The 17,395-nt window shown below is 40.2% G+C and overlaps 3 protein-coding genes across 3 annotated transcripts; 1 reads left to right on the forward strand and 2 right to left on the reverse strand.

Annotated features, from left to right (window-relative positions):
* Positions 1-8,603: 8,603 nt before the first annotated feature.
* LOC126597172 (uncharacterized) lies at positions 8,604-9,880 on the reverse strand. The gene has a single exon (XM_050263940.1). It carries the CDS (start codon positions 9,665-9,667, stop codon positions 8,945-8,947), a length of 723 nt encoding a protein of 240 aa, XP_050119897.1. The 5' UTR covers positions 9,668-9,880; the 3' UTR covers positions 8,604-8,944.
* Positions 9,881-10,411: 531 nt separating this feature from the next.
* On the reverse strand, positions 10,412-13,705 carry LOC126597171 (50S ribosomal protein L3-2, mitochondrial-like). The gene is made up of 5 exons (XM_050263939.1): positions 13,161-13,705; positions 12,367-12,576; positions 12,069-12,173; positions 11,108-11,221; positions 10,412-10,804 (listed from the first exon to the last, which is right to left on the reverse strand). Exons 1-5 carry the CDS (start codon positions 13,539-13,541, stop codon positions 10,631-10,633), a joined length of 984 nt encoding a protein of 327 aa, XP_050119896.1. The 5' UTR covers positions 13,542-13,705; the 3' UTR covers positions 10,412-10,630.
* A 674-nt stretch (positions 13,706-14,379) lies between these two features.
* LOC126596174 (probable GTP diphosphokinase CRSH, chloroplastic) lies at positions 14,380-17,069 on the forward strand. The gene is made up of 4 exons (XM_050262690.1): positions 14,380-14,854; positions 15,146-16,078; positions 16,180-16,461; positions 16,681-17,069. The coding sequence occupies exons 1-4, from the start codon at positions 14,477-14,479 to the stop codon at positions 16,834-16,836; spliced, it is 1,749 nt and encodes a 582-aa protein (XP_050118647.1). The 5' UTR covers positions 14,380-14,476; the 3' UTR covers positions 16,837-17,069.
* The last annotated feature ends 326 nt before the right edge of the window (positions 17,070-17,395 follow it).

Below are 17,395 nucleotides of genomic sequence, written 5' to 3' on the forward strand. Positions count from 1 at the left end.
ATATATATATAATTTTTTTTTTCGAAAATTCAAAAATTCAAAAATTCGGAAATTCAAAAATTCAAAAATTTGGAAATTCAAAAATTCGAAAATTAGAAGAAAAAAAAAATTGCCTAGGCCTCCTCTTCTTTGGGCCTAACAACTTTCATAACAAATATATGTATGTGAAGAAGGAGTTTTGGGCTACTACTTAGAAAGGAAATGCCTCATTCGTCAACTCCCTCGACCGGAGACTTGGGGGACTCCTACCATATGCTACTGCACCTTGATACTCGGAAGTCTCACGATCACTCAGTGACTTGGATTTTTTCAAGTCTTCAAACAAGAAGTTTTCCTCACTCGGGAAATTAAGGGAGCACTACCTCAACCTACATGCTTCACTCACAAAGCTTCAACAAAAGGAAAAATTCAAAGAACTTAGTGAAGAAGGCCTTGGTGTATTTAACACAATACGTTGAAATGAAGCAAAACTTGTTTATTGATATCTCCGATAAGTTACAAATATATACATATACATGAATCAAAATAAACAAACAAGAGGGAGCCTTCACAAAGGTTGCTCAGGAGAAGTCTCAGCAGTCGGCAGAGCTCCAGAACGAGAAGGCACCAGAGGGTGATTATTCGGAGCCTCAGTACTAGGCAGAACCCCAGAACGATGAGGCACCGAAGGTTGATCATTTAGAGCTTCATTACGCAGTACAACCCCAGAAGACAAAGGCATTAAATGCATTTGGAACAAACCCACAAACCTCTGATGATCAAGTAAAATCTGACCATCAGATTCTTGCAGCTGGTCGAGTTTCCTCTTCATGTTTGTAGCATAGTCATGTGCGAGCCTGTGCAACTGTTTATTCTCATGTTTGAGCCCTTTGATCTTCTGTTTCAGACTTATCACTTCAGCCGCCAATGATTCAACTTGGCGGGTTCGAGCAAATAGGCGTTGGGCCATATTAGACACAGAACCTGCACACTGAACACTGAGAGCCATAGAATCCTTAACAGCAAACTTATCAAAGCATTTGGAAAGTAGTCTGTTATCTTTAGGAGTGAGAATGTTCCTGGCCACCACCGCAACGGTCATATCATTCTTCATCACAGAGTCCCCAACGGTAAGAGGACCAGTAGGGGATAAGAATAATGGGCGCCATATGTTGTCTTGAGAAGGCATGGCTCCCTCTTCACCAAAGTTCAAGTCAAAACGATGGTCGGATGGGCCAGACATTCTCAAAAATGATGAAGGAGAAATTAGGTGCAATAAATCTCTGAAGTAAGGGGAAAATTCCTACAAGTAATAACTCTCTGAATGAACTCCTTGCACACAATTGGTGCTCTTACAAAAGAAAGGGCAACATGGTCGTTGGTTCAAAAATCGAAGAGGCACCACTTTCCGGATTCCGAAGAGGCACCACTTTCCGGATTTCGAAGAGGCACCACTTTCCACACGCAACATCAGCTCATCGAGTACCACAGATAACTTTGTCAAATATCTCTGACAAAGTTTAGACACATAAATTTTGAAGGTCCAACTACCCTACTATTACCCACAAAGGTAAAGGAACAACACCATTGCTTAATAACTAGAAAGTCCCAATGTGTGTCAACCTCCGTGCTCTGTGGCAAGGCAGACTGGCAAAAATGCCCAACCTTTACTCACATTCGAGAAAACACTCCCAGCAATATTGCTTGCCCAAAAATTGAAGAGGAACCACTATCCGAATCTCGAGAGCCAGACTCCCAACAGGATTACTTTCTTAAAAATCGAAGAGGCACCGCTCTCCGAATCTCAAGAGCCAGACTCCCAACAGGATTACTTTCTCAAAAATCGAAGAGGCACCGCTATCCAAATCTCAAGAGCTAGACTTCTAACATGATTACTTTCTCAAAAATCGATAAGGCACTGTTATCTGAATCTCGAGAGCCAGATCCCCGACAGGATTACTTGTTCGAAAACCGAAGAGGCACCGCTTTCTGAACTTCGACAGCCAGATTTCCTTGGATAAAGCTTGTCTACAATCTTCACACGCAACATTAGCTTTCCAGATACCACAGACCACTTTTTCAAAGCGTTCTGAGAAAGTTAAAACATGTGAAGCTTGCAGCTCCCACTACATTGCTATGACCAAGAAGGGTAAAGGAATAACATTATTACTTGCTCAAAAATCAAAGAGGCACCGCCCTTCTAATCTCGAGAGCCAGACTCCCAATAGGATTACTTTCTCAAAAATCGAAGAGGCACCGCTCTCTGAATCTCAAGAGCCAGACTCTCAACAAGATTGCTTTCTCAAAAATTGAAGAGGCACCGCTCTCCGAATCTCGAGAGCTAGATCCCCGACAGGATTGCTTGTTCGAAAACCAAAGAGGCATCGCTCTCCGAACTTCGAGAGCCATATTTCCTTGGATAAAGCGTGTCTGCAATCTTCACACGCAACATCAGCTTTCTAGATACCACATACCATTTTTTCAAAGTGCTCTGACAAAGTTAAAACATGTGAAGCTTGCAGCTCCCACTACATTGATACGACCAAGAAGGGTAAAGGAATAGCATTACTACTTGTTGTTAGGGAGACTCCTATATATGTCGACCTCCATCCTCCACGGACAGGCAGACCTGCAAAAATGCTTAACCCTTCCTCATATCTAAGAAGGCACTCCCAACGAAGCCTCTCGAAATACTCAGCTTTCTTCCCCCCCCCAATAATACCTATGCAAACCAGCCATACCAGAGCAATAGTATTTCATATCATTAGGGTCAAAAGCAAGAGTATCCCATATCATGCTTTTTCCCTGTCTTTTCATTTGCCCTTGTTCTTACCTGTAAGACAAGAAGAAAGAGAGCAATCAGTCAGCACTTGGAATCAAGCTTCCAGTCAGGAACTGACTGCCTGGAACCCTTTGCCTGATTACTTACCTGGCATTGCCCTCGAGTACTCATCTTCAACATCTCATGCTTCTAGAAAAGACACCACATCTGCCTGAGGAACAGATAGGGCAAGTGAGAGGGATACAAGGAAGCATGTGGAGACAAGCACAACAGAACACATGCTGATTCATCTATTACTTCATCAACATCAAAAGTATCCCATATCATCAAGGTCGAACGCACTCTTGATTTGATGGACTTGTTTTGACCCTCAAATTCTTGAGTCGGCCTTATACTCTGGAGGAAACCAAAAAACCCTCCAACCCAGTTCAAGAATAAACCTGTGGAAAGTTACTTCTTCAAAAGCAAAAGTATCTCATATCATCTCTTCTCCATTTGCTTATCATTATCCTTGTTGCTATTTACGACACAATGAGAAGGAGAACAATCAACTGGAAGCCGAAGTCGAACCTCCGATCTAGATTGCTTGCTTGGAATTCTGATTGCTTACCTTGTCTGTTACCTCTTTCGGCAAATCTCCTAGCTCGGCGACTTGGGGGACTCCTACTATAGGGTTTTGTATTGCACTTGACTAAGCCCGAAACTACAAGTAAGCTTCAAGTGAAATTGATACATTACCTTGGGTATCTTCATCGGTTAAAGATACCACCCATGGATAGAGAAAAAGTACTTCCAAAGAAGATGCCACATCTACGTATGAGACACATAAGGCAAGTGAAAATGATACCACACTTCGGTACTTAGAAGTTTCATGATTACTCAATGGCTTGGATCTTGCAAGTCCCCAACCGAGGAGCTTCCCTCACTCGGGAACTTAAGGAAGCATTGTTTGTACCATACTTGACCAATCTCGAAACTACTAAGCATCGGTCAACATTATACCGTCAAGGACCCAGAAAAGTTTCCCTCCAACCAGGAGGCCAATCACAACGCGACACGTGTCAACATCAGAAACCAATCATAGCGCGACACGTGTCAACATCAGAAGCCAATCACAACACGACACGTGTCAATGTCAGAATGAAACTAGAAACTCTCTTCTATAAATAGAGATCATTCTCTCACAATATTTCCTAATGTCATTTGTACTAAATCATTCACTAGTACTCACTAAAGGAGAGCTTGAACCTATGTACTTGTGTAAACCCTTCACAATTAATAAGAACTCATCTACTCCGTGGACGTAGCCAATCTGGGTGAACCACGTACATCTTGTGTTTGCTTCCCTGTCTCTATCCATTTACATACTTATCCACACTAGTGACCGGAGCAATCTAGCGAAGGTCACAAACTTAACACTTTATGTTGTACCAAAGTCCTCGCTGATTTTGTGCATCAGCAGATTATATAACTCATTCAATGTAAATCTAGATACATACGTAACAACCTCTTTGAAGAAGGGAAGTCGAAACTTGTGTGAAACTCTAACTTTTTCACTTGAAAGTTGAGTTTGATTTCTTGAAATTGATTTTCAATAACAAGGCATATTTTTTCTTTTACCTCACGAAGACCTCTGGTTGAAACTTGAAGATATTCTTTTAGCGTTGCATGTGCACCTTCAGCTCTTGAAGTAACACGATTACCAAAGTGGGTAACTTTCTCAGATCATGCACTTACAAACTTTTATTTATATGGAAGCCAATTACTAAGAATATATTTCAAAACAAATTTCTTCTCCTTGTACTTAACTTCAAAATGACTCCAAGCTTTATTGAATGATGTTTCATTACGAGATTGGATTAAAATTGTCCAAGTAGAAATGAAATCAATCCAATCAACTTCTTCCTCAAAATGAGTTTTACAATTTGCAAGTATATTTTTCTCAATATGCCACACGCACAAAAGATTGGACGTACTCAGAAAGACAATGCATATGGCATTCATTAATGCCAACTTCCTATTTGTTATAATCACCATAGGATGATTATCAACTTCCAAAATCTTACTAAACATTTTTAGAGCCCACACGTAATCTTCTACTTTCTCATTTTGCATGAAAACAAAACAAGAATAAAAAGATGTGTTGAAACTTGAAACACCTATGATATCCAATAATAGCATCTTATACTTGTTGGTCTTATATGTGCAATCCATCACAAAAACATATGGGTAGCTCTTGGTCAACTCTATAGACAAGGGATGAGCAAAGATCAAATGAGTCAAGTGGCCTTCATGATCATACTCAATGTTATAAGTGAAACCACCTTCACCAAGTTCTTCTAATAATGCTTGAATAACTGGACGCCCAACAAGACTCTCCTTCACAATCTTAACTATCTGATTATAGATGTTTCGAGAAACTACTTGAAGATGAGGATTGCCTTGCCGAAGCGAAGAGAGAATTTGGCGTGGTGGTATACCAGCCTTACTCATTTATTTAATTCATAAGATTTCTCTTGTGAAAATTGACGACAAGAAGGATGTCCACACATGTCATTCGAAAGTTCATGGTTATGCAATAAACTTTTTATCTCTAACTTCCAAAATTCTTCACATTTCTTTTTATGCCCCCCTGACTTTAAATGGACAATTTATGATGTGAGATCCTGAGTTTCTTTTTCTTTCATCTAGTGAAGTTTTAGAGGCTCGATAATCCCCACCTCTATAACAACCAATAGCAACATATCTATTTGTCTTAGATCTTCTAATAACAGTTGCAAACCCTTGCATTACTGCTATCTTATGAACTTCACCGATGAAGCCTTCTTGACTTTCAAAACATTTCGCCAACAAAGAGGGCATTTTATCGGGCTCATCAATCGTTGGTTGACTTCCTATATATCACAAACCAACACATTTATGTATGTAGAATATATACTTTGGTTTTATACCTAAAATTTCCTTTCTTAATTTTTATATGGGTGGCGTTAGGAATCCTTATCATCCTAACCTATGGAATTGTATTGATTGACAAACTAGTGCAGTAAATGGATTGAATATTCATTCATAGACAAGAATTATTGAACAATGTGTAGGTATTTACGGGCAGCAGACTCGAAATTTAAGCTGCAAAGCGGCTCTCTACATCAATTTTTGCACATTGAGATTAGGCACCCAATAATTCCATATGGTCATGGAGCCTAGGTAAAACCATAACAATTAAACCTAATACCAATTTACCATTAAGTTATAGTGTATTGGGGACCAATAGAAACAGCATTCCAATAGAAAATTAATTTCCCCAAAATCAGCATAAATCAATTTTTAATTTTTTGATCCATAATTTGAAAATCTTCTCTAAAAATTAAAACTACACCAATATTTATTCATTTGATTGAGATTTGAACCATAAATTAGGGAAAGAAAAAAAATAAATCTAAAAACCAAATTGAGATAAAAACCTAACGCAAGAAGAGAACAAAAACCCTAAATTCCAAAATCAAAATCAATCTTAATAATTTGAGAAAATACTTTAGAAACTTACCATCAAAAGAGTTAAGAGGAGGAATGCATTCTGAAATTTCTTCCATGCCATCCTCCTTGCATGCCATATCCAATATGTTCTACAACTCAATGTCCATCTGGAGCTCTTCATCTGTTATTATCAAGTCATCCATTGTGGTTTTTCACAAGAAGTAATAAAGAAGGGTAATAGATTGCCTTTTCATGGAGGGTATGAATGGAAGCAAAGAGGACAGGGGAACAGAGGCATAGAGGAAGGGGAGAAATATGGGAGTTTATCTTGAGTGTTGATTCTTTCTTAGTGTAAAAATCAAAAATAAAAAACAACTTTCAAAAGTAAAAAAGTATGAAAGGTATATATAGAAGATTTAGGGGTGTGCTATTCACATACCCCAAATTACTTCTCACACACCCCTTGTTAATTTATGTCCGTTGATCTTCTTCAATTCATCCGATCCGACGGTCGAAAATTAGAAGGGTGTGTGAGAAGTAAAATGGGATGTGTGGATATCACATCCCAAGATTTAATAGTAGGATACCAATTAAGTATTAAAAAATAAAAAAGGTGTGGGAAAAATAGTTAAGGATGTGTGAATATTACAACCCTTTATCGCAATGACGGAAAGTAATAATTTGACAATTAGATTGGAGAAGTACCAAATTTGACATAATTTATGTTGTTGCATCAGCCATCAATTATAATTTGACTGTTATAATTTGATATTGCATTTGAAGATGATTTTCTACACCTTTTTCTTTTTCAGTTTATGTTGTGGTTGTTTTGTTGGTGTGGAAAATGAGAAATTTTTTAACGTGCCAGGTACACAGATAGTACACAAATCTCATAATACAAGTGGTTGAAATTTATTTTTTATTTTTTGTGACACTTAGGTACACCACATGTTATTATAAAATTGGAGATAAGTTTTTTTTTTTTTTTCAAGTGCCCCTCCAATTGTATAAAAACATGCGGTAAACCACTCCATGTTCCAAGCACACTAAACAATCTCTCTCACTAATGAGTAACATATAGGGATGTGATATCTACACACCCCATTTTACTTCTCACACACCTTTTTAATTTTTAACCGTCGGATCGGATGAATTGAAGAAGATCAACGGACGAAAATTATCAAGGGATGTGTAAGAAGTAAAATGAGATGTGTGTATAGCACACCCCTAACATATATACTCATTTTATAATTTGACCCAATAAAAAAATGGTGTGATATCCAACACCCCTTTTTACTTCTCACACACCCTTTTAATTTTCGGTCGTTGAATCAGATGAATTAAAGAAGATCAACGGACAAAAATTAACAAATAGTGTGTGAGAAGTAAAAAGAGGTGTGTGGGATAGCACACTCCTAAAAAAAATGACACGTGTTTTTTATTTTTAACATATACACTCTTTTTAATTAAATAACACACTATTTTTTTAAACAACAAAACATGTGTTAAATATCATTGGGTCAAATCTAAATAGTGAGTATAAGGTACTCACTAGTGAGCACCTAAGTATATTCTATTTATTTTTTTCAAGTTCCAATCATTTGTATTATGATAGTTTGTGCATCGAACCGTATTTACGGCACATTGAAACAATTTCTTGCATGAGAGGCCAGTTACACGAAACAGAAAAGAAGTTGAGAAGATGAACATAGTATTCCCCTGGGGAGTGACAAAGAACATACAATAAGAAGGAAACAGAGCAACCAGGAAAGAGAATAGTTTATAGCAAAACAAATACGAGAGAGGTTAAATTAAATCGAGTTTTGAACACTCAGATATGTAAAAACGGCCATAAGGTCAATTCATAGAGGAATGACACTGAATCACAGAGGTAATTTTTGAGGTTTTACCAGACAAAGGGGTTTGCAACCTTGAAGTTGGCACTCTAGGCCTGTAAAATTTTGAGCTTCATGCGATGCAAGCACCAACAAAAGGAACAAGGAAAAAAGAGAATGTTTCGACACTTAAACGAGTCTGAAGAATCAATTAAAACCACAAAAGACTTACTTTGAAAACAACCCGATGTCATAACACAACCTGATCTCTTGCAGGAAATCACACACCATGTCAAATGATGCTCTTGCGTGACTAAAAAACGTTAGAAAGAAGACGGTAAAACCGGCAAAGATGTAAGGAAGGAGAAATGGACTCGTTTTAAGCCAGTGTGTTTGATGAAACACCGGCGCTGAAGTCCTGAAAAACATGTTAACTTTCTAGCATCTCCTTAAAAAGCATCGAAAATCCGGACACAGTACATTAGCACACAGCAAGCAAGGTCATCACACAAATTGGATTGGAGAAAGCTCAATGAACCACAAAATTTCACATTCGAAATTGGAAAATGCAATTCCTGATCATGAAAAAGAAGTACAATGTAGATACAGAGAGGCCCAGAGAATCGTCACAACATCAAAATTCAGCTACACAAAACTGTATGGAAAAGTAAATATCAGTACAGAACAACGATCTGATCTACGACGCCTCCAAAAAGGTTCCCAGGCTGCCCTCGCATAAATTACAAAAAAAAAAGAACTATCTGCAACTAACAGAGAGACTCACAGGTTGACAGAGGCTGTGTAAGCAGAAGCTGAGGAGCTGAAATGAAACCCATGAACTCAACAGGCTCAGAATCCTTCCTTTGATTTGAGATCACTCTTCCATGGCGTCAACATTACCGATTTTCAATGGATCACTGCCCAACCCATTACTTCCCTCAGCCTTAACAATCTTGGGCGCCGGTGGAATTCCACCAGAACTCTCCAGTTTTGGCTTTCCGTTGAGGCTCTTAGGCCCGGAAACAACGTCTCCAGCTTTTGAATCCTGCTCCTTCTGCTTGTTAACCAGAGAACTGAGTTTCTCCAACGCCTCCCTCGCCTTCTTCTTCGCCATCACGGCCTCCCTGACGCGGCGCTCGGCCTCCGTCCTGGCCGCGACGGCGGCTTTCGCCATCGAAGCCGCAGCAATTTTGGCAGCGGCGACAAGGGCCTTGGCGTTGGCCTTGTCGATGACGAATGCCGTTTTGGGGTCGTTGGCGTCGTTTTGTGGGCGATTGAGGCTGAAGAAGGGGTAGCCCTGTGGGCAGGTATGGCACTCGAAGCCATGGAAGGAGGAATTGGCGACGAGGACGCAGGCGGGGTGAGAAACGGAAGGGCACTTGACGCACATGACCCGGTCACGTGCCAGAAGGGGTGGGTCGAAGAATTCTAGACAGAAAGGGCAGTAGAGGCCGCGGTAGTTTTGGAGGACGCAGTTGGTGCAGAGCCTCTGAAACGCCCCTTTGTGGCGGATGTAATGGAGGAACCACCGTTCGGAGGAGCCGCAGACGCCGCAGAGTCGCCTCTCGGGTTCGGGTTCGTCTCGCCTCATTGCCATTGGAATCGCATTTGATGGTGGGGGATTGGATTGCACCGGATAGGACGGGATTATTGGGTAACGGTAACCCTAGGGTTAGAGGAAGCGGGAGGTGGAAATTAGGGTTTCTTTGGGGTGCGAATTAGGGTTTTGAAGCGTAGGAGATTGTTCAGAGTCGAGTGTTTGACAAGTCTACGAGCGTTTGACACTTTGACGGTTTGCGTTTGAAAATTTTGGCAAAACGCCGAAAGCCGAACCCCTTTTTGTTTTTTTCTCTATTTTCAAATCCCCGTCTGCACAACAAAATTAATTTTTTATATTTTCGACTTGAACCGTCGAACCGGCTCACATTGCTTAGGGCGAAGGTAATCACTCGTACAAGACTCATACAAGTTTCTCGCTTTCACGTGATCTAAATTAGAACGACGGTAATTACTCATACAAGTTTCTCACTTTCACGTAATCTAATTGGTTTAAAATAGAATATCGCTCATTTACACATGACCAGAGCAAATGTACTCTCGTATGCACACTCGTTCGACTCATTGCTTCGATGCTTCACTGCACTAAACGCGAATAAAGTTCATATTTGAAGCGGTAGTGTGCGTGTCGAATGGTAGCGTACCAAATTCAAGTGTGCATGCTTGAAGTGGTAATGTAATACCACTCGTCCGGAGACCTAACCTACCACTCTGAACGAGCAATGTACAAGTCCGGCGATGTGAAATTTTCAAGTCGCCACATTTATTTGAGAAAGTTCCAACATCAAAAACATTTGTAGATGTCATTACTCAATTCTGAGGTTGAAATGAACTCAATTATAATATTACAGCCTCTGCGCCAGCGTATTCCTATACCAAAATTCAACTTTGATGAAAGAAAACGAGACAAATCAATAGCCTCAGACAGGCCGCGACAGAAATGTTGTCGATTGGCCATAACTCAACAACCTAGTACCTTTGGGAATTCAAATTCAGCTCCTGGTTAATCTGCCACCATGAACGGATCTACTTCACCGAGATCAGCAACTAGCGGTTCTAACTTGGATGGATCCTCATCCTCTGGAGCAAAGTAGGTTGGAAATGGTAGCGATGAAACATCAGGTTTCTTGTAGAAAGCATCTCTGATGAAAACAAAGTTCCCTTCAGCACCTGGGACCTGTGAAAATAGCCAACATCTAATTGAGTAGCACGAAACAGGAATTAACAACACAACATACGACTCAAGAAGAGGATTAGGACCAATCACTGTATTGATTTTAAACACTGCAGTTGTGAATGTGTATCAACGCATTCATTAAACCAACCAAAATTATCTACCCAGCTCAAACCTTTCATTATACATTTCCTCCTCAACGTTCTGAACACTTCAGGAAGATATTAAGCTCATAAGACTATTGTTGAATAAGGTTCAATAATCAAAATGCGTGAACTTAAGAAAAGAAAGTGTGAGGAATCATACTTGGCCTTTCACCCACATCAAATTCCTTGCAGGATCGATTTTGTAGACCCATACATTTTTCACCGTTCTCTGTTTCCCACCCATGCGCCCCGGCATCTTTCTGCCTTTAAAAACCTGTTCATACAACAAATTATTGTAACAGTTACAATTTTAAATCATTGGAAACCACCTGCATTTTACAGATAAAGAAAGAAGGGTTCACTGAATTTTACACCACAAGGTTTGGGGGGTCATTTGCAAAATGAGCCACGAGGTTCCAACTTTTGCATTTTCAACCATGTGGTTTCTGAATTGCACCAATTTAACCTCTCCGTCAATTCCATTGTCCAATTAGATGTTAGGTGCTAATGTGGCGTATAATAGGCCCACATTTTAAGCACACGTTGACTCTCAATTTCATAAAAGGATTAAAAGAGTAAAGCACTAAACATTGAAATTGACGGTCAACAAGTGCTTAAAATGTGGGCCAAGTCTATGCCACATCAACACGCAACATCTAATTAGATGATGAAATTGACGGAGAGTTTAAATTGGTGCAACTCACAAACCACGTGGTGTAAAATGCAAAAATTGAAACCTCCTGGCTCATTTTGCAAATGAACCCCAAACCTTGTGGTGTAAAACGCAGTTAACCCAAGAAAGAATATAAACAGGTAAACCAATATAATATATATAGCATGTCCACTAATAAACAAAAAGTAATGTTATTCAGACACAAAACTAACACACTGGCTGGCACACTTCTCTAATATAAGGTGTCCCGCATACAATGTAGGGCACATCTATATTAGAAAGTGTGTCGGCTTTGTGTGTTCAAATAGAATTATTCATATACAAATAAGCAACAGATTATTTGACTAAATTAGGTCATCATCATTACAAGAAAAGAGAAAGGTTTGGTTGTATACAGATATCCCAAAAGAACTTGTCAGAATAGTTTATGGAGATTTGGAAGCCAAACCTTTCCAGCATCATCCCTCTGACCTGTAGAACCAATACTTCGGTGCGACAGAGATGCGCCATGGGATGCTGGCATACCACTAAAACCGTGTCTTTTCATTCCACCCTGGGCACAGAAGATAAAGTGATACATAATGTTTCATAACCTCACAAAAGTGTTACTATTGTCACCATCACATCAAGATCCTTGAGAAACACAGTTGAATAATTCGTTGATCAATTCTATTACAAAGATTTCTTTTTTTTTTCCCTTGAAATAGCACACACAACCTTAGGTGAAGATAAATAAATTAGTTCACCTGGAAACCTTTCCCTCGCGTGATTCCTGTGACATCAACATATTGGCCTGGAACAAAATGGCGAACACCAATTCCCATACCAACGGGGAGGAGCGCATCATTTGATACAGGAAACTCATGCAATTTCCTCTTAAGTGGAACACCCTGACCTCGGAAATGACCCACCTCTGGCTTTGTCAAATGTTTTGCTTTCTTCTGTCCGCAACCAATCTAACTAGCACCACAACAGAATACAATCCTATAATTAAACCCGTGACCTCGGAATTTTTCAAAAACTAAAATTACCCTATGTTTAGTGGCCAAGAAAAATCAATGTGATCAATATTGGAAAAACCAAACAAAACCCAGATGCAAGTACCAAAATTACAGTTCCACTTAATCTAGTTAACAAATAACAGTAGGAAAACAAATTACAAATGATGTTCTCTCGGTGACCAAAAATTTCGGAACCTGTCAGTTTCCCATTCATCAAAACCCCTACTAACAACACCTTTGATCCCCCAGCGAGGAATGCATATAGTTTCAAACTGCAAATCGCAACTGAAGCAACCCGATACTAAGGCCAAGCCAATCCAATTAAACAGCTAAAATGCAACTTCTACTGGTTCAATTGAATACACTGTAACCAAATTACAAAACTTCAGAAACGTACTACCATATTCTTCTCTCGAAAATTCCAAAAGATCTGAACTTTGGAAATTTCATAACGCCTAAATATTTTAATTAAAACAATAACCAAACGAAGCCAAATCAAATTTGCGACGAAAAGCGAAAAATGAAGAGAAAAAGGTTACCTGGAGAGCAGGGAAGCCTTCCTTCTCAGGGGTCTTGACCTGAGAGACGATATTATCATCGACCCAGAGCACAGTTATCGGAACCCTAGCGCCCCATTTGTCCCAGAGCGCAGTCATCCCGCACTTGACGGCTATGAGCCCGGTCCTCTTCGAACCCGGGCTCATCGAGCCGGGCTTCGCTTCAATAACCGGTCTCCTGTCCGCCACGGCCTCCGTCGCGTCCACCATGGCCTCGGAGCTGAAGCATCTCAAGAAATGGCACTGGGTCTGCGTCAACGACGTCATAGCATTAGCGGCAGGAGTAGCAGTGCAAGAAGAAGGGGAGGGGTTGAGCGAGAGAAGGCGGAGGCGGGAAATGAGGCCTCTCGATAACGCCGACATGGCCGCCGTGAAATCTGAAGAGTGTTTAGTTGAGTGATGGGTTTGATGGCATATCGCGGTGTAAAACCCCGAAAGGAGGTTGCAGAGATCGCAATGGGGAATTGGCGCGGTAGGGTTTTAGGACTTTAGGAAGAGAGAGAGGATGTTTCTCTTCCGTGTGTTCCGTTACTTTACTAAACGAAGTCGTTTATGTCAAAAATAGGAAAAGTATGTAATTTTATTTTTGGATGTTTATAATTTGGTCCCTGTGTGGTGGACGAATTTCAATTGTCACAATTAAAAATCCAAAATTTTATAATTGTCGTAATTTAAAAAGAAAAATATTATTCACGTACTTATTTTTATTAGTTATATTTTAGTTAACTTTTTTATTGTTGATCTTCTTTAATTTATATGATTCGATGATCGAAATTGAGAGATGTGTATCAAAAGTAAAAATGAAAAATTAGAAATTGAGATGTGTAACAGAGATTAATGGAGATTTAGCTTAATTACCGTATTTGTGGATTTATCTTTCTGATGGATGAGCAATGAGAAATGTTATATTAAAATGTCAATATATGAGTCTAACATTTTGACATGTTAAGATGATTTAAATAATGAATTTACGCTCTATATGTCACACCCAATCAATGTTTAAACTATCGACGAAATTATCAATATTTTTGTCAAAATATTCGAGGATCGATTTAGTAAAAAATATTCAAAAAATTAAGAATTGTTATAAGAAAATAAATGAATATTGATGATATTTACCGATTTATTGTAAAAATTTTGACAGAACCCATGACAGATTTCAAAGCTTTTGATTTTTTTATTATAAAAGGAGGAATAACTTGGAAAATTACAAACGTGTCCTGTCCTGTCCTCACTACTCACCAGTCACCACCTCTCTTTACTTCTCCACCACGAAGAAACCAGTCCATCATCCATCCATGGAGCTTTACCTTCCCCACCCTCACCACCGTCTTCCTCACCAGGACCCAATACCCAGAACCCTCGACCCTACCGTGCGGATCTTCCCTTTCACTCTGACTCTACGGAAATGCAACCAGCGAAGCCGACGGCATGGTTTCTCCAAGACGAGGTCGTTTCTGCTGGAGCAGACCGGTGGGAAGATGGTGGTGGAGCTCGTGGGGGCGTTCAACGAGCTCACGGAGAGGATGGGCATGCTTTCCAGCAGCGGCTCCCACTTGCTCTTCAAGGCTCTCAAGCTCTCCATTCCTTTGCTCCATGCTCTGCCTCTGACCCCAGATGGCCGTTCTTCTCTCTCCAGAGCCCTCTCCATCTCTCTCCTCCTCGCCGACCTTCAGGTAACGGAGACTTTTGGTTTTTCGGGAAATTGGCTGAAACGATGAATTTATAAATCCAATTTGCTGAAATCATCGTTTCTCCGTAAATATTTGATCAATATGTAGTTAATGTTTGATTATTTTTCAGCAAATATCTGTAAATTATTTGATTTTGATCAGTTCAGCAATTCGTATTTGTATAATGATCGTTTGAGTCAACTTTCTCTTTTTGTAATTTTTTAATTTCTGGTCCTTCATTGTGTAATTTGGATGAACTCATTCATGGGTTTTCGGTAAATTTGATTGTTGCAGATGGATGCTGAAGTAATTTCAGCTGGGATTCTCCGGCCAGTTGTGGAGGCCCGTTCAATTTCGATTCTCGATGTTAGGAACCAGATTGGTTCTGGCACTGCGCATCTCTTGCACGAAAGCTTGCGGGTTATGAAAGTCCCTTCAAAAGTTGATGTCTTGGATGATGACAGTGCAACTGCATTGAGGAAGTTTTGCTTGACTTACTACGATATGAGGGCTGTGATTTTGGACTTGGTGCTCAGGCTTGATGTGATGCGGCATCTTGATTACATGCCGCGGTATCAGCAGCAGTTGACATCTCTAGAAGTAATGAGGCTTCACGCGCCGTTGGCTCATGCTGTTGGGGCCAACTGGCTGTCATTGGAGCTCGAGGATCTTTCGTTTCAGTACTTATTTCCACATTCGTACCTTTATGTCGATTCTTGGTTGAGAAGTCATGAGACTGGAAGTAAGCCTCTGGTGGATGTGTACAAGGAACAGTTGTTGCGGTCGTTGAGAGTTGATCCGTTGTTGGCAGACATGGTGGTTGATGTTTCGGTTGATGGGCGGTATAAGAGTCGCTATAGCACAATGAAGAAGCTGTTGAAGGATGGTAGGAAGCCAGAGCAAGTGAATGATGTTTTGGGATTGAGAGTCATATTGGAGCCTAGAGATGGAGAAGATATGGCAGAGGTAGGGGAACAAGCGTGTTACAGGACGCGCGAAGTTGTTCGATCTATGTGGAAGGAAATGCCTCACAGGACAAAAGACTACATTGCAAGGCCCAAGGCGAATGGGTACAGGAGTTTACATATGGCAGTTGATGTTAGTGACTGTGGGAGGAGTAGGCCATTGATGGAAATACAGATAAGGACTAAGGAGATGGACATGTTGGCCGACGCTGGAATGGCATCTCACTCATTGTACAAAAGCGGTCTTACAGACCCAGAAGAGGTTGTTTGATTTATGCACTTGATATTTGCTAATTTTGAATGTTTTGTCTTTTACGTTCAGCATGTTTTATTGGAGGCTTATAATCAATCGTTGATGATCAGGCAAAGCGGCTTAAGGCCATCATGATGGCTGCAGCCGAATTTGCTGCGTTGCGCCTTAAAGATATTAATCACGAAGGCATTGAGACTGAGCAGAGTCAGAATAATCGAGTATTCCGCCTTCTTGACAAGAATGGAGATGGTAGGATCAATATTGAGGAACTTATGGAGGTGATGGAAGAGCTTGGTGCCCCAGGGGAAGATGCATGTGAGATGATGCAGCTACTTGATGCAAATAGTGATGGTTCACTTAGCTCGGATGAATTTGAGTTGTTTCAGAAACAGGTAAAGATTTCCGTCTTTCACAATTGGAGTAGTTAGCCGGAAGAACAAATATTAGAAGGATTGTTGGTTTTCTTTCAGCATTTCTGTTCCTTTCCGGGTTGTGGAGAGAGAAAGGGTGGTGTTAATGAGATAATTCAAATACCGGATAATAGTGATACTGGTGTAGAATTTGCACATTCTCGCCGTTGAAGAACTTATGTTTCTACCTATGTCTTGCAGGTTGGCTTTATGCGTAATTTCGAGGAAAGAGATGAGCAGTACAAGACCGTGTTGAATGAGAAACTTCAAATTGCAGACAGTAGCAGTTTGATCCAGGTGTCCGGTGAAGATCTTAGCAGCGGGGCTTCGGAATTAGATTTGCTTCCATCCGGTTGAAGACTTATCTGTAGTCTCTCAATCACCATGTAAATATAAGGTTTCAAACTGTATATGCTAAATTTCTCGTCTATTGTTCAGGTGTCCTAATGGTTTAGAACATGTTGGTTCCAAAAGGATAGCCTGATTTGTACAGTGTATACGACGAGGAGTGATGTATCTGTATTCTGTAATTAACTATCCAACATTGTATTCCCTCTCTTTGCGATTATAACAAAGAATGTATACCGTCATTGCAGGCTACTGTCTTTATGTGTTGCTACTTAAAAAATTGATTCGACAGTTAATAACGCGATAGAATGGCTTCAATCTTCCCTAAGTTCGAACCAAATAATGAAATCGACTCATCGATTCATTCCATCTATTCTTTGATTCCATTCACCGGCGATTAACTCCCAACTATGGTTACAGATGAAGCATTAGGAGGTATCCACCGTCATGGGTTAAAGGGTAATGGGCAGGAAAGTAGTCCGAAGTGGTGGGAATTTCAGCACCCCACACATTCTGTTTATAACTTTTCTGCAGGCCTATCATCGGCAGCTAAAGCAACCTGAAAATG

This window comes from Malus sylvestris, chromosome 13, assembly GCF_916048215.2.
Source record: "Malus sylvestris chromosome 13, drMalSylv7.2, whole genome shotgun sequence".
Lineage (NCBI taxonomy): Eukaryota > Viridiplantae > Streptophyta > Magnoliopsida > Rosales > Rosaceae > Malus > Malus sylvestris.